Source organism: Mustela putorius, unplaced genomic scaffold, assembly GCF_011764305.1.
Source record: "Mustela putorius furo isolate JIRA1106 unplaced genomic scaffold, ASM1176430v1.1 tig00000592_pilon_pilon_pilon, whole genome shotgun sequence".
NCBI lineage: Eukaryota > Metazoa > Chordata > Mammalia > Carnivora > Mustelidae > Mustela > Mustela putorius.
The window spans coordinates 4570592-4595579 of NW_025421426.1; the positions used below are offsets into that span (position 1 = coordinate 4570592).

At 51.2% G+C, this 24988-nt stretch overlaps 1 protein-coding gene across 7 annotated transcripts in view; it reads left to right on the top strand.

Moving 5' to 3' along the window:
- NFATC2 (nuclear factor of activated T cells 2) overlaps window positions 1-24988 on the top strand; it is a 155482-nt gene that overhangs the window by 92586 nt on the left and 37908 nt on the right. For all 7 annotated transcript variants that reach the window (XM_004746192.3, XM_004746194.3, XM_004746191.3 and 4 more), the window contains exons 6-9: window positions 1635-1775; window positions 18891-18946; window positions 19347-19473; window positions 21418-22107. In XM_004746192.3, the coding sequence (XP_004746249.1) occupies window positions 1635-1775; window positions 18891-18946; window positions 19347-19473; window positions 21418-22107 (1014 nt within the window). The remainder of the gene's footprint in view (window positions 1-1634; window positions 1776-18890; window positions 18947-19346; window positions 19474-21417; window positions 22108-24988) is intronic.

Here is a 24988-nt window from a genome sequence, read left to right on the forward strand (position 1 = left end):
GACAGGGACATGCCTGTCCCCCTGCCTAGGAAGGGTGGCTGGAGAGCGTCTCCATTCTTTCCCGCAGCCAGCCCTCCAGAAAAATCAGGGTCTAGATAGAGTGACCAAGGGGTGGGGCTCTGGAGCTGGACAAGCCAGAAGGATTCAGATCTAAGTTCCACCACACACCCTTGGCTCAGGGGTCACCTGACTTCGCTTAGCCGGAGTTTTCTCCCTAGGCAAATGTGAATAATTTTAATGCTTCCTTCCTCTAAAAGTTGCTGGGAGCATTCAAGTATATCATCATAGCCCCATGCTTAGCATAAGCCTGTCCTGTTTCTCTGTCTTTCATTCATCATAGACACAGGTGAGGATATAGGTGTATGCAGAGAGATTGATAGGTATGTGCTTGTATGTATGAAGATATATTGAGGGGGTGCCTGGGTGGCTCAGTGGGTTAAAGCCTCTGCCTTTGGCTCAGTTCATGATCCCAGGATCGAGCCCCACATCAGGCTCTCTGCTTAGCGGGGAGCCTGCTTTCCCCCTCTCTCTGCCTGCCTGCCTCTCTGCCTACTTGTGATCTCTGTCTGTCAAATAAAAAATAAAATCTTAAAAAAAAAAAAAAGATATATTGAGATGTATCCGTATCTGCCTCCTTCTATCAATCCTACCATCAGTCCGTCTATCCTGAGTACCCCCTACTAAGTCCAAGGCACCGTTCCTGGTCCCCGGCTTACAGCAGTACCCAAAGCTCCCTCCTGGGCTTACATTCTAGTAGAGAGAAATTTTGAAAGACAGGTGAACTAATAATGCAAGATAAAGGGGAGAGAAGGAAAGAGAGAGAGAGCGAGCGAGCAGGGACTGCTGTTTTAAACCTCAAGGCGGGAGGTTAGAGGGGTACGGGGTAAGGAGACATCTCAGAGAAGGGGATGTCGGAGGAGAAACCTACAAGAAGTGAGAAACGGAGCCACCCAGGTAATCAGGAAGAACTTTCCAGAGAGGGGGACTAGGAAATGCAAGCGCTCGCAGATCGGAGTATGCTGGGTATGTTTGAGAGACTTTGAGAACATTCTAGAAGACTGGCTGGAACACAACTGAGGCAGTGGGGTGGGGGTGGGGGGGTCCTAGAAAGTGAGGTCAGAGAGGTGATGGGACAACGTCATGCTGTTTCACAGACCCAGTTTAGGATTCCCAGTGAGTTCCCGAGCAAGTATGTCTAAACCCTGCAGGAACTGGGCCCTAGCATTTAGCACGTATGATCCATTCAAGCATTTGTTGACCTCAAGTGCATGAGGAGAGAGTACGCTCCGGCAAAGGGACTCTCTTATGGAAAAGTTGACTTTCCCTTTTATGAAATAAAGATCAAATCTCATTCACCTTACCTTCCTATAAGGTGAACAGGCATCTATCCCTTGATTCACAAAAAACCCCGTGTGGTTCAAAGCAAGCTAGCCCAAGTGACTGAGGGCCCTTTCGCAGGAACATGGCACTTCCAGAGCCCACAGTTGCTGGGGCCAATGGTTCCATGTTTGCCATGACAACAGGTGACAAAGTGGGGGGGGTGCAGAGCGTGTTTGGTGGCTGTGAAAGCAGAAAGCCTCTGTTGAGCGGACTTCTCCTGCTGTCCCAGTGACTTCTCTTTCTCTGGCCCTCAGCCCAGCGATCTGCCCACGAGCTGCCAATGGTGGAGAGACAGGACATCGACAGCTGCCTGGTTTACGGGGGCCAACAGATGATCCTCACCGGACAGAACTTCACGGCCGAATCCAAAGTCGTGTTTACTGAGAAGACCACAGGTCAGGGGGCTTTTTGAGCTCTTCCTTTGTGTGCCAGCACCAGATCAAAGCACCGTCTTCTTTTCTTGCAAACAGCATCGCCTGAGGGGATCGGTTCTGCTGGGCAGGGCTTTCTAGTCTTCTCAGCTCGAGATGTCCCTACGGTTCCCGGTGGGGGAATCGACCATGCTAGATGGTAGACCATGTGTCCTCACTGGTCCTGGGTGTTCCATTGGATGATGAGGTTGAACCCCCACCCCAAATTCCCATATATTTTTTTTCAACTATTTTTTTAACATAGGCAAAACTTTACAACTTTTTACTATTATCCAAAGGGGTGGCCATTCAACATGGCGAGTAAGTGTGTCCTGGCCCTGGATCTCCTGGGTGCAGATGCCGAGTTTGCCACTGGCTTGTTCTGTGATCATAGGCACGTTACCTCCCCTTCTGTTTCTTCAGTTCCTTATACACAGAATGATAATAACAAAGGTTCTTGCCCCACAGTGTTGTCGGGAAGGCTAACTAGGTTAATGCCTGTTGAGTCATCGTAAGAGTGCCGGGCTTCTTGTGGGCCAGTAAGCACGAGCTACTTGGATTTTTATGACAAATAGTGCCGCAGTGAAGCTTCTACACCGTTAGGATTAACGAACTAATCTTGTATATGTGAGCGCCGGTCGCTGTGTACTCAGGGTTTGTTCCTAAAGTGGGATTTCTGTGTAGTCATTTTGAGAGCTTTAGTTCCCTTCCGGAAATCTACGCATTCGAACTTCCTTCACCACCATGTCAGGAATGGTTTCATCCCATCGCAGAAGTACCATTTTATTTTTATTGTTATTTATTTAATTTTTTAAAAGATTTTATTTTTATTTATTTGACAGAGATCCCAAGTAGACAGAGAGGCAGGTGGTGGGGGAGGGGGGAGCAGGCTCCCTGCAGGGCTTGATCCCAGGACCCCAGGATCATGACCTGAGCTGAAGGCAGAGGCTTAACCCACTGAGCCACCGAGGCACCCACCAATTTTTTTTAAAATTAAAAAACATTTGCCAAATTGATGCTTCTCTTTACAATACACTCCTTTGCTATGAGAGGTTTGATGTTTTTGCTTATTGGCTGTGTATACTCTTTGTTCCATATGCTGGGTATTAATAGCTTCTGCCAATGAAGACATAGTAAAAAGAGAATCATCTAAAGCAGGATAAATTTCTTTTTTTTTTTTTAAGATTTTATTTATTTATTTGAAAGAGAGAGAGTAAGCACAAGTGGGTGGAAGGGCAGAGGGAGAAGCAGACTCCCCTTGAGTGGGGAGCCCCATGTGGGACTCGATCCCAGGACACTGAGATTATGACCTGAGCTGAAGGCAGACGCTTCACTGACTGAGCCACCCAGGCACCCCAGGAAGTAGGATAAATTTCAAGTTAAGCACTTATTTAATAGTTACGGATGCTAGCCTAACTTTTTTCTTTAATGGACGTGATTTCAGTAGGTTCATTCTAAGGTGATATTCATATTTGTTTGTTTACTGTCTCTGATGATACAGAGACTACTCTAGGCAGGTTGTTCAGTTGTGAGGGCTGTGCACTGCACAAGGGCGTCTCCTCTAGGGACTGCCACTCAAACGAGTATGTCATCAATCTGTATATTACTAAGACAGCCACTGGCAGGAGGAAGCAGGGTGTCCTGGGGAAGGGGTGTTTCTTCTCAATTCACACAATGCCTCCTGTTGGGTTGGGCTGGCTCTGTGACTAGGCATGACATTAAGGAAGGCTGTGGCCCTTGGGTGGATTTGGAAGTGGTTTAAAGGGTATGTGCTCAGTCACCGTGGGTTTGAGGGGCCAAGGTGGTATAGTGAGGGGTTAGGGATGCAGACATTTAAACAGATACATTGCATTCTATCCTAGGGTTATCTAATACTTCAGTTAGCCGTTACTCATTTATTATGCCTATGGCTGCTCCCAGCTCTGTGCTATTATAAGTAACACAGTGATCAACATTCTCTCCATCCCTTTCGTCAGCTAGGTAAGAGCTCATGCCCTTCAGCCAAAATCCAGCACCACTGTTTTCTAGCTGTGTGACCACAGGCAGCTTACTTAACCTCTCTGGGCAATAGTTTTCTTTTCTGTGTGATGAGGATGAAGACCATCCTACGTCATAAGATGGTCATAGGATTAAGAATTCCTACACGTTCAGTACTTAAAAACCGCTTGGTACCTAGTGCTCAGTATACATTAACTAATGCTATTTGGTATTATTTCTTAGACTTAAGGGCTCCCTGGTGTGGTGGCTTCATGGAGGCATGCCCAGTTTTAAGCATCTTGGTCAGAGGCTTACTTTTCAGATGGTGGAACAATGTAAGGCAGTGTCTGCTGCGAGAATTGTCTGGGCTGTTGTAAATCAGAGAGCCAACCGATGTGGCTGGCACGCTGAGATAAGCAGGCAGAGGCCAGAACAGAGAGGTTTCCCAGTGCCAGGTAGAGACATGGCCTTGGTTTGGCCAGCACGTGGGTAAGGTGATAGGGAGTCACGGCGAGCTCTCCGGCTGGAGGCGTGGGGTGTAAATGACGGAGCCCACGTTAGCTGCTCCAGCTCTGATGGCCTCCTGTGTGAGGACACCGCTGAGCGCGTTCGGTGGAGCCCCTCAAGAAGCCTCTGGGCTCATGACCCCTTGTTAGCAGAGGGGAAATGCGGGCAATAAACAGGTGTCTTGTTACCCACACCCAGGTTGGCAGGTACCCTCGGGGGCAGGTGGGCCACCGATGGAACTGGGATCGGCGTGGCTTGGAGAGAGGCCGGGTCCTACCAGGTCCCTCACAGAGTTAGGAACCAGCTTTCATGGTCCCAGGAGCTCAGGTACTTGGGACGCTGCGTGGGGGCGTCGCCTGTTTGTCGAGTGACTGAACAAAGGCATTTCCTCTCCAGCTTGCTTTCTCTTGGTTTCAGGAGAAATTTCACAGTTTACCTCTTGGGGGGAGGAAAACAGTCTGCTTCAGCTCGGAAAAGTTGTGTATCAATAAGGAATAAGGAGTAATTAAGGAATTAATTAGTAACTGAGGGATCTCTAAGGAAGCCTACTAGCGGCTGTCTGTGCTCTCTGACAGTCGCTTGCCACGGACTGTCTCCTCTAAGCCGGGACCCGTGGGGGGCAGCCAGCCAAGCGTGGAGAAGAGAGGCGGCTCACCCACAGGGCACAGCCAGCATTGTCCTCATGTCTAACCTCCCCGGGCCTCAGTTTCCCTTTCTCTGAAATGAGGTACTAATGCTGCCACCCCCACCCCCGCTGGGAGTTAAGTGGAGGGCGCACACAGGCAGTATGTCCTTAGGGAGCGGGGAGCTGCTCACTGAATGTTTGCTGTTGTCCTTCTGGTCAGAATGGCTCAGGCCATGGTGGCAAGCACAGGCTTTGAGCTCAGGAGGCCTGGGGGCTAATCCATGATATGCGTTTTACTAAACAGACATTTGGCGTCTTGGTAAGTCCTGTCCCCTCTCCGAGCCCGCGTCTCCTCAGGTAAAATACAGGGGACTTGCTTCTCACGAGAGAAGAGCAGATGACAGGAGTTGGGGGTACAGATCCTGGCACATTATAGATGCTAATGAAACATTAGTCTTTATTATCATTATACTTAGGCTATGGAATAACAAAGATGAGTCAGATTTTACCTCATGGAACCAGGAGGACATTGAAAAACAATAATAATGATGAGCCCTGCGCCCGGCCTTGTTCAGGTACTTGGTGTGTACTAAGTCACTGGGTCCCTCATGACAACCCTACCAGAGAGCTCTTCTTCTAACTTTCCTAAGGAGAGACTGAGCACAGAGAGGTTAAGTCACTTCCTGAAGATCACACAGCTGCTAACTGGCAGCGTGGGATTCGACCCCAGGCAGACTGGTTCTAGAATCTGCACCCTTGATGTGAACTCTTCTGTCTAAGGAAGCTCAAAACCAGGTTAATTTGCCTAAAGTCCCTTCAGCTGTTTTGAGCCACTGAGGTGAATTGTTTTGTGATGACACAGACCCTTGGATTTTGCAGGGGGGTCACCGGGTTCGAGAGGACCCGTGCAGAGCTCTTTCATACCTAGCTTAAGGAATCCAGGACGAACAGGGTTTCTGGATTGGTGGCTGCAGAAAAGCAAGGGTCTCAGAGATGTGCCTGTGCTCCCCTCCCCCCGCCAAGTGGTGGGCTTCCCTCCCTCAGGGGATGTCTGGCTCCTCAGGGCCCCAACAGACAGGGGGCGCATCTTGCGTTCGCAGGGAGTTGGTCCTGCTCCCTCGACCCCAAGCACCGGCCTCCCAGCCCGGGGACAGCCTTCTGCAGGGGGAATCCCTGTTGCTCAACTTCGTTTTTCCAAAACGCGTCTCCGTTCCCATCTCCATGGATAGTTGGGCTGGCGAGGGCCCCGCGGGGCGGGGCGGAATGGAACGGGTTGAAGTTTTCCAAGGAAGGGGAACCCCAGCTGGTTCTCACATTAAGCAAAGGTGACAGCCTCCTGGGCTAATCTTAGCCCCCAAGTTGGGTCATCGGCACCACCGGCTCCAACGTTCTTTTTATAGCCTTCGGCCGAAATGGGATTGGCAGCTTGCACTCCAGCAGGATGACATATTGGAGAAGGATGGAAAAACAGTAGGAGAGGGGCAGCATGGTGTTTCTTAAGTTAGAAAAGCCTGGTGTTTTGGAAAATGGCGTTTTATTTATAGCAGCAGGAATAATAATGACTATTATATTATTTTTATTGCTATTTTTAATCATTTTCATGACTTCCAGGAGCCGGTAGGATCTGGCCATTGCCCATCCCTCTGAATTCAGCTTTTTGGGCTGTTACCTCGCTCACTTGGCTGTAGGTACACCTGTATTCACTCTGCCCTCAAGCACCCCATGCTGGTTTCCGCCTCAGGATCTTTGCTTTTGCTGTCTTCCTCTTAGAATGCCTTTTCTCCATTTCCTTACAAGGCTGCATCCTCCTGTGTCTTCAAGGCTCAGCACAGAGGTGACTTTCTCAAAGAGCCCCTTCTTGCCCATCTGCTTAGAAGTTGTTCAGCATCCCCCCCCACCCCACCCCCTGAATACTGTCACCTTCTGTCCCATTGTCCTGCTCTGTTTTCTCGGTGGCACCTCGCACAGCTGAAATTATCTTGCCTGTTGGTTTATCTGGTCTCCCACACTAGACTCTTCGTTCCTCAAGTGTGGGGACTCGGTGTTGGCTGCTGTATCCGCAGCATCTAGAATAATCCCTGGCATTCATACTGTTGAATGGGTGTCTTCTTGAAATGTCACATCGGCCCCGAGAGGCAGGTGACATGATCCTCATTTATAGTCTAGGTAACTGACTATAAGCCACAGGCCCCAGGTCAGCCCGTAGCTGATGACAGAGCTGGAAACCCCAAATGGCATTTATCATCAACAAGCCCCCCCCCCCACACACAGCCCCCAGGGAAGTACTCTACTCATATCCACAAGGACAAAGAAAAACCAAACAGGATAATCAGGATCTTCTCTATTTACCATCCTCCGTAATTGCCTAAAAGCCTTCATATATTCTCTGAAATTTAAAAAATGTGTAACCTTCCAGGCAAAGTTCAGGCAAAGTCCAGGCCGTTCCTGACTTCAGCTGGTAACCCTGGCCCCCGGCCACCCAGGCCTCAGGCGGAGTTGGGGGTCCCAGCAAAACATTGCAAAACAGGAAAAAATCTAAGGACACAAAAATAAAAGTGATGTGGCAGCGGAAACAGGGTTGCCATGGCTCTGAGCGACTCGCCGCTTCTGGGTGGGATCCAATGTTTTGGAAGGTTCCTCCACATGACACAGGGTTTTGGAATTTTTCAGCTGGTAAATCTTTCTTAATTCAGGCCCCCGGCCCCAGCCAAGTAGCTCCCTGGCTCTCGGTGTCCTGCGGGGGTGTAGGTTGGAAACCTGCCTGCCTCGGATTACTCAGCTTTGAAACTTAAATTGTTTGAAGAGAACTTGTGTTTTGTTTTGCTGGACGATTTTCTTGGAACAGTCTGATGGCAGAGGCTCCCATCACCTGTTGAGAGGGCAAATTGATTTTTTAGAAAGGAGGCGTGGGTGGCGGCATTCCCTCTTTCCCACTGAGTCATCACATCCTAATATGAGTCATTTTATTACTTGGAGGTTCCCAAAGGTTGTATTTTGAGCTTTGTTTAATAAATATAAATGCACATGCTTAAAATAAAATTTTTTTGCTAAATTAAGTATCTTTCCACGAATTAGTATCCTAGAAACCTTGGAACCACCTGAAAGAAGGCATCTGCTCCTGCCACCTGTTTTTCCTCCGCGGGTTTGGTTTTGCCCAATGTGGCGTTTTCTTTTAAAACAATAGACCTGGTGAGGGAGTCTCTCTAGACTGGGCTTCCCTCTGGGAAAGGTCAGACTCCAGGCTGGGCTGGGGCATGACTAAGGCCCTGCAGACCTTTGCCCTTGGTGACTCACGTCCACAGTGTCATCGGCCCCCTGGGCTGAAGCCCCTTACACACAGCTGGCTGGGACGCAAAGCTGGCCTCCAAGGCTAGAGGCCAGGTCGTTGCCCCAAAGCCCTGCTGGAGATCGAGCAAAGGGTCTCATTTTCAGTCCCTTGCTTGTAAGGACAGGCTGCTGGGTGAAAGAATCCTATAGTTCATTCTGTTTGGAAGCCTTTGAAAGAAGACACAGAGAAATGAGTTTTCTAGCTAACTTGGGTTCAGGCATTTCCACCATCAGACATCATTCTTGATGCCAGTGTCTGATGTAAATTGCAATTAGCAGGGTGAAGTGCCACCCCCACCCTGCCACCACACCCACAAGAAAATCATAATCTCTTTTATTAATAAACACCCTTTTGTATTTTTTCTACATTTTTGGTGCCATGCTCCTTTTAAAAGATAAACATTGTACATATTTAAGGTATAAGCAGGCTAGAGTTTGGGTCATCTAGCAGACTTGGCTCAAAGTCTGGATAGGTCCCATATTATGTGCTTCGGGATTCAGTTTCCCCATCTAGAGATGTGGGCTTCCTGGTGTTTCAGCAATGAAAGGAGATCAGGGATCTAAAAGTGTCGGGCACATAGTAGGTGCTCAGAAGATGTCAGCTGACCTTCCACGTGCCCTGGGAGCTCAGTTTGCTGACGTGGAGGCAGGGGGGTGGGGCTGTATTGGTTTCATGTCCGAGAGAAGAGTCTCTGGGCTCAGGGGAGTTTCTCTTCTTCTCCCTCATGCCATCCCACACCCGCTGCCATGGCCTCCCCCAGGAGCTGGAGGGAGCTTGACTGATGGCCGCTCCCTGCCCCCATCTTACAGGTGGGGAAGCTGACTCACATGGTGAGGTTGACAGACTTCCTTGAGGTGGTAGAGCTTGTGGGTGGAGGGCTGGGTCCCAAACCCCCACTTCCTGGTTCCCAGAGCCATGGGCTGGGACGCAGTGGTTGGGGGCCATCCGAAGGTGACTGAGAAGTGTTGCCCCTCCGGAGGGAGGGGCAGAAAGATGGGCAGAAGTCCAGCATTTGTGGAAAACAACCCAGTGATGCTCTTTTAGCCTCCTCAGCTTCCATAACACTCCCTGGGTATTTACTGAACACCTACTATGTGCAGGTATGGCACGAGGCACTGGGGACCCATTACAGAGGAAGTCCCTGTGCTCAGCAGGTGGCCAGCCTCAGGCCTGCTGGTGAGCAGGCCACTCCGAGATGGGGAACGTGCTCTGAAGACAGTGAAGCCAGGTCAGAGGAGCTAGACAAAGGGCTTGGAGGTGAGGGGATATAATATAGGAGGCTCGGTGAAATTCAGATCTCAGACAACATGGGTCTGTGGTATGAGTATGTCCCATGCAATGGCACGGGATTTGGGACATACTTGTAGTAAAAAAGAAGTCCCTGATTTCTGAAAATCATATTTAACTGGATGTCCTATATTTTTATTTAATAAATCTAGCAACCCTGGAGAGTGGGATCAGGGAGGGCTTCCCTGAGGAGGTGGCTTTGCACAGAAGCCTAAAGGCAGAAAAAAGGGAGCTGCACAGATTGTGGGAAGAGGGTCTCAGGCAGAAGTAACTGCCTGGTGCCTCAGTCCCAGTATGGGGACGAGCCTGGGGTGTTTGAGGAAATGAAAGCAGGTCCAGGCCGTGGGGGCAGTGCGAGAGTGTGGGGCAGATGGCACCAATCAAGCCTGGAGAGGTCTCTGGGGTGGAGCGGGGGCGCGTGGGGCTCAGGTCATGCCCGGGTTTGTAGACACAGAGAAGAGTTTGGATTTTGTTGCAAAAGTAACTGGGAGCTCTTGTCCTAAACGGGGAGTGACATGATCTAATTTGTATCTAATTTGTAAGACTGTGGCGGCAATCTGGATGAAGGATGGCCTCAAGGGTAGCAGGGGGACTAGTGGAAGGTGCTGTGAGCCTCCACTGCAGTCCTCCGGGTGGGGATGGCAGGGACGGGGGCGGGGGGGGGGCGCTACTGAGCCCACCAAGGGGGTGCTGGGGCATCGGGAGAGAAGTGGGGTGTTGGGAATCAGGGCATTTCCTCTCCACCGCCCAGCGAGGACATGTGGGCAGCTGTACCATGGCAGGGGGTGAAGTCCTCAGCTCCGGGACCCTCCTGCCCACCCCTCCCCCCCAGCCCCCGCCCCCATCTGCTCGGCTCATTAAGCCCCTACACCCAGGGAGTATGCATTTTTCTGCTAGTCAGCAGTCGTAAGGGCGGACTGGAAGGACTGCAGCCATCTTCATTTAGCTAATTTTAAAAGCAGGGCCGGGACTGGGAAGCATCACACATGATTTCCTAACGCAAACTGACACTTTGATTTCCTCCCCGTTTGCCTGGAGCCCGGGGCGTGCTCACGGCCTGCGTGAGGTTGGGTTTGCTCTCCTCCTTCTGAAAGCTCCCTTATTCCTCCTTCGAGGGCTGGCAGGAGCCCATCCAGGCCGACTGCTAAGACCCCAGCCCGGAGCCAGCGCGCAGCCTCCCACTTCCTGACGCGTTGGGTTCAGGAACGTCCAAAAGCGGACATAAAGCAACGGTCGGGTAGGGGCCGTGAGTCCGCAGACGCGCTGGTTCCTGGGGTGCGTTCCTTCGGCGCCGTGGCCAGGTTGCCACCAAGCCTAGAATGTTCTTTGAACCATGCCCACCCTCCATCCTGTGTTTTTTCATTCTTGCAAAGTCTTGCTAAGTCTTTTCGAGACCCAGCCCCTTTGCCCAAAGAACCTGGCTCTTTTCTCTTCCCCTCTGAGTAAGACTTGGAAGGGCCCTTTCCATGCTGGCTGCCAGTCCCTGTTAATTTAGGACAGAGGAAATTTGCCCAAACATCTGCTCAAGGGACTGGAGTCCTTCATCTCATCTCGGCGCAGAGCAGCAGAAGCAGACTTGGTCATCTTGGGGCCTCTTCTGCTCTGGGCAGGTTTTCCCAGAGTCCCGGACCTGGAGGTTGGGCCAGGGGGTGGGTTGCAGACAACTCGGCTCCGTTGCTTGGGTTGCCCGTGAGTCAATATCCGCAGCGTCACTCCAGGTGCGTTCCCCGTCTCGCAGGTCCCAGAGAGGATTCTTCACAAAGGGTTCTGCAGTCTCTCCTTGCAAGGTCTTTATGCTGGCGAGGCCAGTGTCTGGCTGTGGGCCAAGCCCTGGGAAATCCTGAGGTCCCCTCATTCCTTTAGTCCACTGGTGTTTACGGAGCACTCGTTACGTGCCAGACAACAGTTCTGCTGGGATGAAGCAGAGAACCAGACAGGCGCGTGGCGCTGCTCTAGCAGGGGAAGGAGACGGAAAGCCAGTAGGCTGAGAAAATGAGATCAGAGGATGGGAGCGGATGGGGGGCAGATCAAGGGGGACCGGGAAGGCCCTGGTCTGAGTGAGGTCTGCAGAAGAGCAAGTGTGGTTGTTGGGGAGATGGAGACGGCCCGTGTGGCTGGAGGGAAACTGAGGCAGGAGGCAGAGTTCCCGTCCCAGGAGAGGTGAAGAACCTCGGGTTCGCACTTGGGAGCTCCGGTGGGCCTGGCTAGAGCCGGGAAGGCATGTGGGGCTTGTACCATGGTCTAGTAACCTGCACAGGGCCCGCTGTGCAGTGGGAGCTTGGTCAGTGTTTCTGGTCTACACCTGGCTTCCATCCAAGACGGCAGCCCCAGAGGGGCCCTGGGAGATGGGCAGATCAACAAGCAGTTGTAATATACTTTTTCCTCAGGAAAAAAGCTTTCTCTTATAAATAAATAAATAACACTAAAAAATGCACGCCATGTGGAACCTCTGGGTGGTGCATTCAGTTTAAGTGTGCGACTTGTTTCTGCTCAGGTTGTGATCTCAGGGCCCTGAGATCTAGTCCCGTGTCGGGCTCTGTGCTCAGTCCAGAGTCTGCCTGAGACTCTCTCTCCCTCTCCCTCTGCCCCGACACCCTGCGCTCTCTTACTTTAAAATAAATAAAATAAATCTTAAAAAAAAAAATGCATGCAATGTACTTCCAGCCAGGTTCTAGAACAGCGTTATAGAAGATGTGGGTTCCTGGGCTAGTCTGTCCAGTCTGGCCGCAGGGGCACGTGTTCCTTGAGTCTGCTCCATACACACTGGGCTGTGTTACTTACCAGTTCCTGCTTTTTAATAGGAAGGGGATACGTTTCTAGCACAAAGAATAAGATCATTCTCATTGTAAGTGCTGCCCAGCATTCTTAGACCTGATGTACCCGATTTTCCATACATAAGATGACGGGCGTGTCATTACCGTAGCCCCCTGTCAGTGAACACTTTCTGTGGCCATTTTATCCATTCAGAGTGAGAGAGGTGTTGCAATGTAATGAAATGAAGAATGAAGACACCCACCAGAACACTTGGGTCAAGACGACCAGCCAGTTCATTCCCCCCAGAGTTAGACCTATGCAACACCAAATTCTCAAATAATCACAGCAGTACTCACTATGGGCTGAGCATTTTACTAAGCATCTTACATATATAATCTACTTGAATTTGTGCCAACTCTCTGAAATCAGTGAATGAACTCGACCGTTTTGCTTATGAGGAAATTAAGGCACAGAGAGGTTACGCTACTACTCAAAGGCCACACAGCGAGTAAAGAGCAATGATTGAGCTTGAACATAGAGGCAGGTGGTTCAGGCAGAGAAACCTGCCAGCATTTATGGTAAGTTCCTCAGCCTCCTGGAAGCTCAATTCAGAGGATGGGATTAGTGTGTTCTCTCGGTGAAACCCCAGGACTTGTGCGCTGCGGCAGGCAGGGTGGGGGAAGGGAAGACATGCCCAGGGAAATGGTCTTGAGGTATTTTGCAAACCACACACTTCCCATGGAGACCAGTTCCTTGAGTATGCCTTCCACATGCTACCTAAAATTGGGGATGGCAGTGTCAGCTTTCAATTCCTCTTGGGGACTTATTTGTTGGGAACAACAAGGCTAGACTTTTAAAGCTGCTATCTGGGCTTCTGAGGCTTAAAGACAAAAGGAAGAAACTGGGCCCCTGGGTTTGGCTCATGATTTAGGGGTTTTTTTTGTTTGTTTGTTTTTAAGATTTATATATTTATTTTAGAGAGAGAGAGAGAAGATGTGCATGGGGAGAGGCAGAGGGAGAGAGAGAGAGAATCCTAAGCAAATTCCCCACTGTGCGCAGAGCCTGATGCAGGGGTCCATCTCAAAAACCCTTGAGATCAAGACCTGAGCTGAAACCAAGAGTCAGATGCTTAACTGACTGAGCCTTAACTGACCTAGGCACCCATGATTTAGGTTTTGATTTTTCATTTCTGTGAGCTGTCTCTCTTCTTTAAAGTTGAGGTCATGGTGAAAAGGCCCATCCTAAAGGAAAGGAGTCAGACACCATGTCCACCCGCCTCCTCTAACAGACGCTGTCCCTTTGTGAATTCCCTCCACTCATGCCCGCAGGCCAGGGTATTTATAATTTATAATTATAATCAGAGAAATGTGTATTATTTTCTGATTAAAATATGCTTGTGGTTTTTTTCAATAGTGACGCATTGTGGAATATATGCAAAAAATGATAAGACAGTATTGGAAAGAACGTGTTGCCATGATCCATAATAATGCTGTTCACCACCATCTGCCACACATTTCTCCTATGCTGTGTGTCTGTTGGGAACACATCTGTAGGGGTACAGGTTCTATGATTGTCCCCGTAGTTTGGATAAGAGGCTGAGAGAAGGAACGTGCCTTTTCTGAGCTTTCACCCTGAATGGCCTGTAGTATGGCCTGTAGGGGGGCTTAGAGGTTTTGTAATGCAGTGCGGCCATTCAAAATGAGATTTCACTAAAAATGCAGGGTTTCCAAGCTGGGTCTGTCTGCTCTGGGGTTTGGGGTTCACAGGAACGAAATAGTGCTGTGGTGCTGCAGAGGGCAAGTCTGTTCTGGCCGCAGAACATGCTGGAGACGGCTGGGGTTACAGTAGCCATGTAGCTGAAGGCCCCACAGGGAGCCCTGGAGTGAACAGGCATTGCCCCCTCGACCCCACGGGCTTTTTCTTCCTTGACCTGCTGTCCAGAGCTCTAGGGACCATGCTGCATGGAGGCCCCCCAGGCCAGGGGTGAGGGCACAGGCTTGCTGCATGGGCCTCTGGGGAGGTCCTGCCTGGTGGGTCCTGTTTGCTCCTCCTGAAGCCCACAGGAAGGGGGCAGGAGGGAGGGAGAGTTTTTAGGTGAGTGGCTTAACGTTATGGGGACATCCTTCTGCACCTGAATCTGGGGAAAACCCTGTGGACACCCTGGGGGCCACGTCCTGGGCACGTGGTCCTGATTCTGAAGAAAAGAAAGGTCAAGTCCTCAGAGCAAAGGGAGGGCCTAGGGTCCCGGAGGAAGGAAAGCTAGTTGTTTTCGCATCCTGACAGCAGGGGGGGTCCTTGCTGTGGGCCCGCGGGATGCAGTAGCAGAGAAGGTCTCTGACCAGGAGAATACTGGATGGTGGTGTTTTCTGGCCAAAATGTCAAGCATCCTTGGGGAAGGCCTCAGACGCATCCCAGTAGAGGAGGATCTGCAGAAACCTGACCCCTCCTCCCCCCCGTTTTGCAAGGCGGCACCTGCCTCTCTCGGAGGCCCCTGGGGGGTGGGGCATGGGAAGTAAAGGAGAGATGTGGGGGCTGGGGAGGCGGTGCTGTGGTTGAATGGGGAGCACAGTGCCGTCTGAAGAGGCCAGGGTCTTGTGTGGGTGTCCGGAATGGCCAGATCACATGAATTTGGTTTTTTTTCCTCTAAGAGCCCAGTCTGCATTTTTAGGTGAAATCTCATTTTGAAATGGTGGCAGCTAATGAAAAAAAAAAAAACCTCCAAAAAAGCCACCCCACCCTACAGGCCACAAAACAGGCCTGGTCTCTAGGGAGAGGCCAATAGCTTTAAAAAAAAAATCATGGTGAAATATACAAATTACAATATTGATCCCTGTAACCATTTGTAAGCGAAACCTTCAGTGGCATTAAATCTCTCCGCGGGGTACCATCATTGTTACCACTATCACTTTTCAGGATATTTTTATTTTTCAAAACAGAGGCTGTGTCCTCATTGAATAGTAACCCCCTCCTGCCCACCGTGCTCTCCCACGGCCTCTGGTAACCTGTGTTCTTCTCTCTGTGTCTGAATTTGCCAGTTCTGTGTACTTTGGACTTGTGCGCTGCGGCAGCCAGGGTGGGGGAAGGGAAGACGAGCCCAGGGAAATGGTCTTGAGGTATTTTGCAAACCACACACTTCTCACGGAGACCAGTTCCCTTGAGTATGCCTTCCACATGCTCCCTAAAAGGGGGGATACCTAAAATTGGATTACGGAATAGTGTCCCGTGTCGGGCCTGTTTCACTCAGCGTGTGTGTTCAAGGTCAATCCGCCTTATGGCGTGGGTCAGAATTCGCTTTCCATTGGAGGCTGGTCCCTGGTATGTCTGAGCTGACAACCTTGCATATGTCCGATCATCTGCTGACGGGCCTCGCCTTCTCCGAAGAAGCATTCTGGCCCAGCAAGTGCTTAGATGTTGGCCATCGTTTATTGCAATGATCTTAACTCCAAACGTGCAGACCAGTGGCTGAGCACTAGGGAACGGAGTAAGGAAAAAAAGGTCATAGCAGGGGAGCCAGACATAGGCTTTTGCGGGGAGTCCGGTGGCGGTCGGGGGTTGCCTGGGGTGCCACGGGTGCTGTGAGCCTCTGTGCCTTGGCTTCCCCAGGAGAGATGCAGCTCAGTCTTGAGGGTTGAGCCACCTGGAATGCCTGCCATGTGTCCTCCATTCGCTCCGCAGAGGAGCTACAAGGGCATCTGAAACCACTCAATGTCCATGGGAGAAGGAGCACGGTTCCAGGCTTGGCTGGGCTGCGATCTGGCTTCCCCACCTACAGCTCTGCCTCCCCCCGGCCGGGGCCTGCGTGTCCTCGCCTATCAAACGGGGGTGATGATCAGATCTGTGGCAGAGGCTTCCGGATTCGATGGGTCCAAACCCTCGAGGCGCTGTGAGCCGTGCCCTGCGTGCAGACAGTGTTGGAAACAATAGCTGTCACTCCTCCCGGGGGCGGGGGGCGTGCACATGGGGCCTGTGGAGGCTGGAACAGGTCCTGCAGGGCCTTCAGGCGGCTGCACTTGCTCACATGGTATCTGGAGGCATGGGGGGACCAGGGATGGGTTTGAGAAGAAGCGCTTGAACCTTTGTGGCTGGTGTGACCTGGAGGACATCTTACCGGCTAGGACTTTCCCTCAGGCTTGCGGGAAGCAGGTCATGCTGTCTCTGCTTAATGACCTTGAGCTTTTCTCCTCGAAAGCATCTCTTTTGTTATTGGCCTGTGCCCATTGTTGCTTAAGGGCTGTGATTTCGTCACTGTCCACTTCCCGCCTTTGGACAAACCCCTGTGCCTTTGCTGGGCCTCAGTTTCCCCATCCGAAGGTGTTGGGCTGGCTAATTCCTAAGGGTAGTCCCAAGCCCCTGTGCACTGGGATTCTGGGGCTCCTGGAGGGTGGCGGGGTGGCGTTTTACTCATGGACACACACCGGAGATGAAAAAAAAGGGGATAGCGAAGGAGAAGAGCTCCCTCTCATTTCTCTGGGGTCCCTGGACCAGGAGAGGAGACCCATGAGAGCCCTCCTCCTGCATTTGGTGCTTTGCATCTCTCTTGCTGGCGGGAGTCGGGCAGAGAACTGGGGATGGATGGGGACTGTGGACCCAGCCTGATGCGTCCCGATCACTTCTCCAGCTGCTTCTCCCTTCCCTCCCAATTATGAGACTGCTGGCAAAGGTCCTTTCGTTCCAGAGTGGGTCAGAGTCCTCTGGGGGAATGAGCTGGACTGAAGGAACCAAGATATTACTGGAGACAGAACTCAGTTCAGCCAACGAGAAGCTGGGGAGGCGTGGCCCACCAGCTACCAACGCATTATTGTTCACTGTCCGTTGGCTAATTTCTTACTTGATCTTCTGACGTCGAGCTCGAGTTGCAGTTAGTGAGTAAAAATGCCCTTTTTGACATGGACCCACGCCTGACTCATAACCTCCACCTGGAAGACAGGCGTATGCTCCTGGTGGATGACTTTTGACCCATCTTTGATAAAGGGGTGAGAATTTTCTCTGACTGGTTCTGTCCAAGGCCTTTCACATGGAAAGTACCGTGTCTTGATGACCTAATTTCAAATTCCTTGATGTCCATCCATCTGTCCTTTCTTGCCTTCTTCAGAGCAGCGGCTGACATTGTCCCTTGGAGCTGCCGACACTCTGGAATGCGTGCTTAGACAGGAGATGTTTCTAGACACCTGGAGTGTGTTGGGTGTTAGGGAGATGGTGGTGACTCGAGCTTGGTCCCTGTCATCATGATGAGAGTTGGTACTTTGATCACATTTTCCCTCTTCCTTTTCGACAGAAACCCTGGTCTCCCTTAGTCATTTTAGGAGACTAATAGAATTCTAAGGCTGTGACTTGCAGACACTCTCGTTACTCTGGACTCCAACTAGCTCATTGCCTGTGTGTCGTTTAGTTCGTCTATACCGCATCAGCTTTGGTAGCAATCATAGGACTTTATTAATTATTATTTGGGGAGATATGTTCTATACTAAGAAGTCCAAATAATGCTTGGAAACCAGATTTCTTTGGGTGAACCTTAAGAGCCAAGACCATCTAGATTCATATCTAACCTAGCACAGAAGATGTTAATAGTTATGCTTAAAACAGGGGAGAAGGGTTCTCTGGCCAGATGCTGGAACATGATACTTACCCCAGCTCACTTTGGAGAGTTATACTGTGTGTGAGTAGACTAAAGGCTCTGAGAAGTCCTGCAGCAAAGAAACCCATTTGACATTGACTCAGCATTTTCCAGATGCTTAATAGTTTTAGAATTTGTTTCCCGTCCTCATAAACCCATTTAATATTCCTCAGAGCCAGCGTTCCACAAAACAAAAAACCCTGGAAACACTTGTGGAAATGATTTGTTTTAGCCGAAAATGGCCCAATGGCCGATGTAGGTGGTCAGAAGAAGAAATCTGTTATTTGCAAATGCAGAGTTTTGTTTGGCCCAACTTGTTGGCCCCAAACTGAGGAACTAGTGCTCTTCTCCAAGGAAGGAGAGTTCGCTCCTGAGCAGAACCTCTCATCAATTCTTGCAGTGAGTCATGTGAACTCCAAACTATTGATTGAAAGGTGGGGGGCAGGCTCCTACATTTCCACCCTCTCCAAGGACTCAGGAGTCAGGACATTATTTCAGGCTCTTCGGACAGAATATGCAAACCGCCTGTATTCTCAGACAATCCAGAAGCCATGTCTCGGGCAGCCAGTGATCTGTAACAGGCCCTTGTGACCGTCCTGGCATGGGCAGGACACTTTGGAAATAGTACTTTGGTTGAACAAAGCATAGAGTGAAGTATCATGTATAACAGTTTTGCTTTTTTTTTTTTTTTTTTAAAGAAAGATGTAAGACACATCCAGACGTGAGAGCAGCTGGAGGAGGGGCAATTTCTGTTCTGTTCCATTTCCTAGTGACCTACTGGTGCCCAGTTTTCTATTGTCGACGTACGTTCCCTTTGGAAAAAGAAATATACACATATGTAAATAAAAATACTTGTGTGTTCAAACAGACACATATAAAAAACATGTATACATCTTGCTGAGATGATAGAATGCATAAACCAAGATAAATGTAAGTCGGTGAGTTTGGGTCTTCAATCTTTGGTTTCTCATTGTTCCTTCAAAGTATGTCCTTTTTCAATCTTTCCAGATGGGCAGCAAATTTGGGAGATGGAAGCTACGGTGGATAAAGACAAGAGCCAGCCCGTAAGCACCTGGACGAGATGACGGAGCGCCCCGTCGCGTTCCCTTCTCACCTCCCTTGGGCTCTCTTTCCTTCTTTTTTTCCCTCCTTCATCCAAGTCCCAGTGCTTTGGAGCTAACAGGCCCTCAGTAGGTATTAAATGGACACATCAGCTGAACATTTCTTGAGCACCAGGCCCTCTGATTTGTAACCGGGGCATCGTAACAGACTCTGGTAGAGTAAGTGGCGATCCTTTCTTCGCCTGCAGCTGGAAGGTCAAGTTCCCCCTAGACAGAATCTCGCCTGTAAATGTACAGAACATGTCTTGACTCCTTTGAGAGGAGCTGGCCTGATGTGCTTGGGGCCTTGCGTAGGAATGTGGGCACTGTTGCAGTTAAGTTGATGATAGCTCCTTCCTTCCAGAACATGCTTTTTGTTGAGATCCCCGAGTATCGAAACAAGCACATCCGTGCATCGGTGAAGGTGAACTTCTATGTCATCAATGGGAAAAGGAAACGAAGTCAGCCTCAGCACTTTACCTACCACCCAGGTAAGGAGTCTTCTCTGGAGGCCCCTTTGGTGTTGAGAGGCAGCCCAGGCACGTGGTGAGGACACCCGAGGTCTGCTCCCAGCTGGGTGACCTTGGGCAGGTGACTCAACCTCTCTGAGCCTCCATTTCCTCATCTGTCGAATGGCACCTTCCTTCGAAGATGTACAGAAATCACATGCATGTGAAGTTCTTAGCACAGCGCATGGTAAGGAGGTATGGACGGTACTGACTTGTGTCTACGTTTTTCTTTGGGGGTGTCGCAGACGAGGAGGGGGGCATGCTTGGACTTGATAACAACAGAAGGTTGCAAGGCTGATGACGCCTGTCTGTGCCTTAGATTTACTCCTGATCGAGGGATTGAACATTCCCCGAAACCTGCAGGGTCCTTAGTAGACCCCACAGTGGACCCTGTGGATTCCTGGGTAGACAGCCAGGCCCGGGGGGTTCTCATTTCCACAAAGCACTACAGCTTCCCAAGGCTGACACAGGACTACTAGCCACCCTTCCAGGACTGGAAACCTATAAAGCGAGGCAATCACCCAGCATATAATTGCCATCCTGTGACGGCGTCATGTGGAGCCTCTGGGCTGCCGGAAGCAGGAGACCGAGGGGACTTTCCTGGGAGCCCAGGCTTGGCGGGGTTTGGCTTGGGTGGAGGGTGTCCAGGGGTTTGTCTGGTCGCTCTGGCCGTCCACCATCCCAGGACTGATGTGCCATGCTGTGACTGTCAGGCGTCTGCAGGGGCCCAAGACTATGGGGGACAAACTCTGGGAAGGTTCTAGACTGCGGATCAATGGTCCTTTTAAATATAGAGGTTTTCTATTGTGTTCCACGGCACTTTCACCTCGTGCTTGTGGTTAGGAGGCTTCCCTGGGCCTGGCGTTGGCCCCTGCTCTTCTGAGCGTGGCCTGAGTGAGAATTCATCCCCCAGGTCAACCAGGGACTGAGATGATGGTCTTTGAAGGGCATCTCGAGAAACGAACTTGATTAGCGTCAGTTCAGTGAGGAGACAGGGTCCTCAGCTCCTGGGGCTGGCAGTGTCTTAGGAAAAGATGCTGGAGGAGGACAAGTTCTGGAGACTGTCCTAGCTGGGGAGAGAAGCAGCAACGGCACCAGTGCTGATAGTGGGAAGATGATAATGGTAACAGCAGCAAGCATTGAGCGCTTACTGTATGCCAGTCTCTGTGCTAAGTACCTTTCACACATCTCATTTCATCTTCCCAGCAACCCCATGGAGACAGGCAGTGGGGTTGTTATTGCCAGGTAACCGGTGGGGAAACTGAGGCCCTGGCCAGCAGGTCTCCTTTCCCCCACAATACTACAGGACTCGAGGGATCGATCCACCACCATTTGGTCATTTTCTTTTTCCCGAAAACATCTGAGTGTCAGTTGAATGATAAGTGCTGTTTTAGGTGCTTAGGGACACAGCATTGAACAGAACAGACTGGAAAAATCCTCCCTTTCAGGAGCCGACAGTCTAGCGGGGGCGGGCTGTTCAGATAATAAGTAAGCACAAGAAAGATACAGAGTATTTCTGGTGGTGATAAACATTACCACGGACAGCAAGCCCGGACGGTGGGTGTGAACCACTAGGGCAGAAGGACAAGGGGGATATAATTTTCAGTCAAGCCTTCCTGTCTGAGCTCTGCCCCGGGAAAAGCCTGAGAACATCCCAGAGCTGAGATAGAGCTGAGACCTACCAACGGCCTTTCTGCTTCTGGAAAGACCTGTGGTTCCCGATCATCGTCTGGGGTCCAATTTTTCCCTGAGACTATTACACAGGGAGGCTCTGGTCCAAGGCTAAGATGCGACTGAGCCCAAGTTTCTGCTCCCACCTACTGGGATCCCCAAGGCCACGTTCCCCGCCGCAGCCCACTGATCCCGTGTGCACCCCCACAGCTCACTAAGAAGGGTACTCCCCATGTGCTTCTCTCTCTCTCCCAGTCCCAGCCATCAAGACGGAGCCCACCGATGAGTACGACCCCACCTTGATCTGCAGCCCCGCGCACGGGGGCCTGGGCAGCCAGCCTTACTACCCACAGCACCCGGTGGTGGCCGAATCCCCCTCCTGCCTCGTGGCCACCATGGCGCCCTGCCAGCAATTCCGCTCAGGGCTCCCGTCCCCCGATGCCCGCTACCAGCAGCAGAACCCGGCGGCCGTTCTCTACCAGCGGAGCAAGAGCCTGAGCCCCAGCCTGCTGGGCTACCAGCAGCCGGCCCTCATGGCCGCGCCCCTGTCCCTGGCGGACGCCCACCGCTCCGTGCTGGTGCACGCCGGCTCCCAGGGCCAGAGCGCCCCGCTGCTCCACACCTCCCCAGCCAACCAGCAGGCCTCGCCGGTGATCCACTACTCGCCCACCAACCAGCCGCTGCGCTGCGGCAACCACCAGGAATTCCAGCACATCCTGTACTGCGAGAACTTCGCACCCGGCCCCACCAGGCCTGGCCCACCCCCCGCCAGTCAAGGCCAGAGGCTGAGCCCGGGCTCCTACCCCACGGTCATTCAGCAGCAGAGCGCCACCAGCCAAAGAGCCGCCAAAAACGGACCCCCAGTCAGTGACCAAAAGGAAGTATTACCCACAGGAGTGACAATTAAACAGGAGCAGAACTTGGACCAGACCTACTTGGATGACGGTAAGATGCTTGTTTCTTTCTAGTTGCCTGTAAGGATGGGGACCCCAAAGCATCCCCCCCTTGCCCCAGCAGGTTCACTGGGAGCCTGGGTATCTTCCTACCCAACTTTGGACCTCTGTGTCCCCCTCTTTAATTTAAGGGGGTTGAAGAAGAGAACCTTTAATGCCTCACCCGACCCTAGGCACAAATCGTTTGCCCTGCAGGACTTTTGGGGCAGCTGGTAAGAGATTTAGGGTTTTGCTACAACCAGTGCAATAGAAAGAGCAGATGAGGGCAGTTCTGGCTGAAGGAGTGTCCCCCGGGTCATGAACTGGGTTGGTTTAACCGCCACCACTGTCTTTGCATTGCCAAGTGGACACCAAGAATAGACCAACGGAGAGGAAGGAAGGCGAAACTTTTATTCCCATAGAGGAAAAAAGTCCCGCTTCTTGATAGCTCCCTTTTGTGCATTTGGGGGAGGGGAGCGTAGAAAGGGAAGGAGCAGGCTTGCTGCAAAGCCGAGCCTGAATGGGGGGCTCGCAGGCAGGCTCCGGGCATATCTGAGCCGTGAGCCCGTGGAACAGAGACGCATTGAGAGGTGGGGAACAGCGGGCTTCCGTTGTGGTGAGCCCGGCTGCTGGGGTGGATGGGCCAAAGGAAAAGACTTAGGGAGGCTTTGTGTGAGTCTGTAGGTGGCTGAGTTTGCAGGCAGAGGGCAGCGGGTCGGGGTGGGGGCGGAGTGGGGGACCCGCTGGAGGGTCAGTCTTGGCAGAGTGGCTGTGTCTGTCATTGGGCAGTGACCCTGGTCTGGGATGTCAGGGAGGAGGGGCCAGCTCTGCTGGAGGACTCCCTTGGGATCTGCCAGGTGCCAAGAGGGTGGGGCCAGCAGAGTAACCCCCTGCGCCCCCCCCCCGCCCCCACCCCCTTCCCCGGGAGCACCAGAGTCAGGAAAACAGGTGGTGTGAGTTTCTTAGTAAAATGAAAACCTACACCACCGGCAGCCTGGGCTTCACCTTTTACAGGCGGCAGCATCTGGTATACCCCAAAACGTCAATTATTGTGGAAAATTTACTCTCGGGAACCCAGCCAAGTGATAGGAAGTAAGGCCAAAAACTTCAGAAAGGCCACGATGGTTCTTTTAAAAACCAGACACTGAGTATCACTTTGGCGTCAGGCATCCTCTGGTACTCGCTCAAAGACTTTTCCTTTTTTTGCAAAATTTTGACAATCTGGGTGATCTCTGGGTTCCGGGACTTCTGGTAGTTTCTACATGCTCTCACTAGTAAAACTAGCGATCACAGACTTCCCCCAAGCGCATCAAGCAAAGATGGCTTGGGCCACTTAGAGGGTCAAACTGCCCTTGCCAGGCCGAGCGCTGGGTGTAGCCACGTTAATAATTGATCCGTCTCATCCTGAATGTTCCAGACACAGGTTGGGGGAGGGTCACTGTGCTCGTTTGTGAAAGGGAGACCCACGTGCAATCTATCCTTGAACATCTTACACTCCAGAGGGTGGAGATAAAATTTTGGTTGCTTATTTGAAAGGGGGCTGTCTTGCAGAAAATCCATTTCATGCAGAATGCCTAATGCGAGCGGATAAGTGAGATGTGGCTGTAACCAGACCTCTCTCCATGCACGCGCTTGGAGGGTGTATCAGGGATGAGGTGCTTTCTAAGTAACTGATGCCTGAGCAGGCCCAGGTAACGTCCCCCACCGACTGTGTGTCTGGTGGTTGGTTTGGTCTCCCAGAGCTGCACAGGTGCTGGTGCCTCCCACCTGTCTGTCTGTCCACCTTAAAGACAAATGATAAGGGTCCCCTTTGGAGATGGCGACTCAGTCCGTGCCCTGGCTCTTAGGGATCCATCAGTATCCAGGTGGTCATGACTCTCCTTCAAGGGTCCATCATGGCCCCAGACTCATAGAGGTGCTTCCTGTTTTCTTAGAAGTCTGAGTTTCGGACAAAGCAACAGATGATGACAACCCTTTAGGGCCTCCTAAATGCCTCTCTGAACACAGTCAGGTTCAAAGTCATGGTGAAAGTGAGCTCTTGGCAGATCAGTAACATGAGTCAGCCCTAAGGATGTTTCGGAGAACTGCATGTGGTGAAATTGCTTCTCCAGTTGGAGCCTTTTCTTAAATACTTTCTGCACAAGCCCAATTCCATGGGATTTTAGGAGATACGCTCTGAAATGAAAGTTCTGTGGCTTTAAAAGGTAAAAAAAATTCTATAAAACCAAGGGGTTTTTTTTTGAAATTGTTTACTGCAGGACTTCTCAGTGCCTAGTAATTACTGTACCTATGGACATTATCAATCTCTAAAACAAAGGATGTAGTGCTTCCCAGGATTACTCAGCCATACGCAAGAGAAGTGCAACTCCAGGGGTGCTGTTCACACTGCATTTTATTATTCTGTCTGTGAATGGAATCCTGGGATGGTTCCACAGGGCAGGCCTGGAACCCCTGTTCCCCAACATTCTGGGGAAATAACCTTGAGGGAATTTTGGAGTTCAGAAGCCCAGCACTGCCCCCATCCCATACACCTGTGTTCATGCTTCTGAGTTCTTTGGTTTCATGTGGGGCCAGAGCAGGACAGGGCAAGAGAATAATTTCTACCTGTGTGGCTTCCAAAAGGCAGCAAGGTGGCTGCTGGGTATGTCCAGGAGGGTCCCCCAAGACTCTGAGCAACGCAGGATGGGCCAGTATGGCCAATTGTGCCCCCTGTGGGCCCCATACAGCACCACCATGGCAGCTCCCAGAAAGGGGGTATGCCCTTGGTTTTACAACTGCTGGGATTTCAGACCCCTCCCTTGGAACACTCTCAAATTTCACCGTTGGCTTCATGGATGTGGGATTCCAACTTCTCAGTTGATTTTGCATTGATTTCTGACAGACAAACCGGAAAT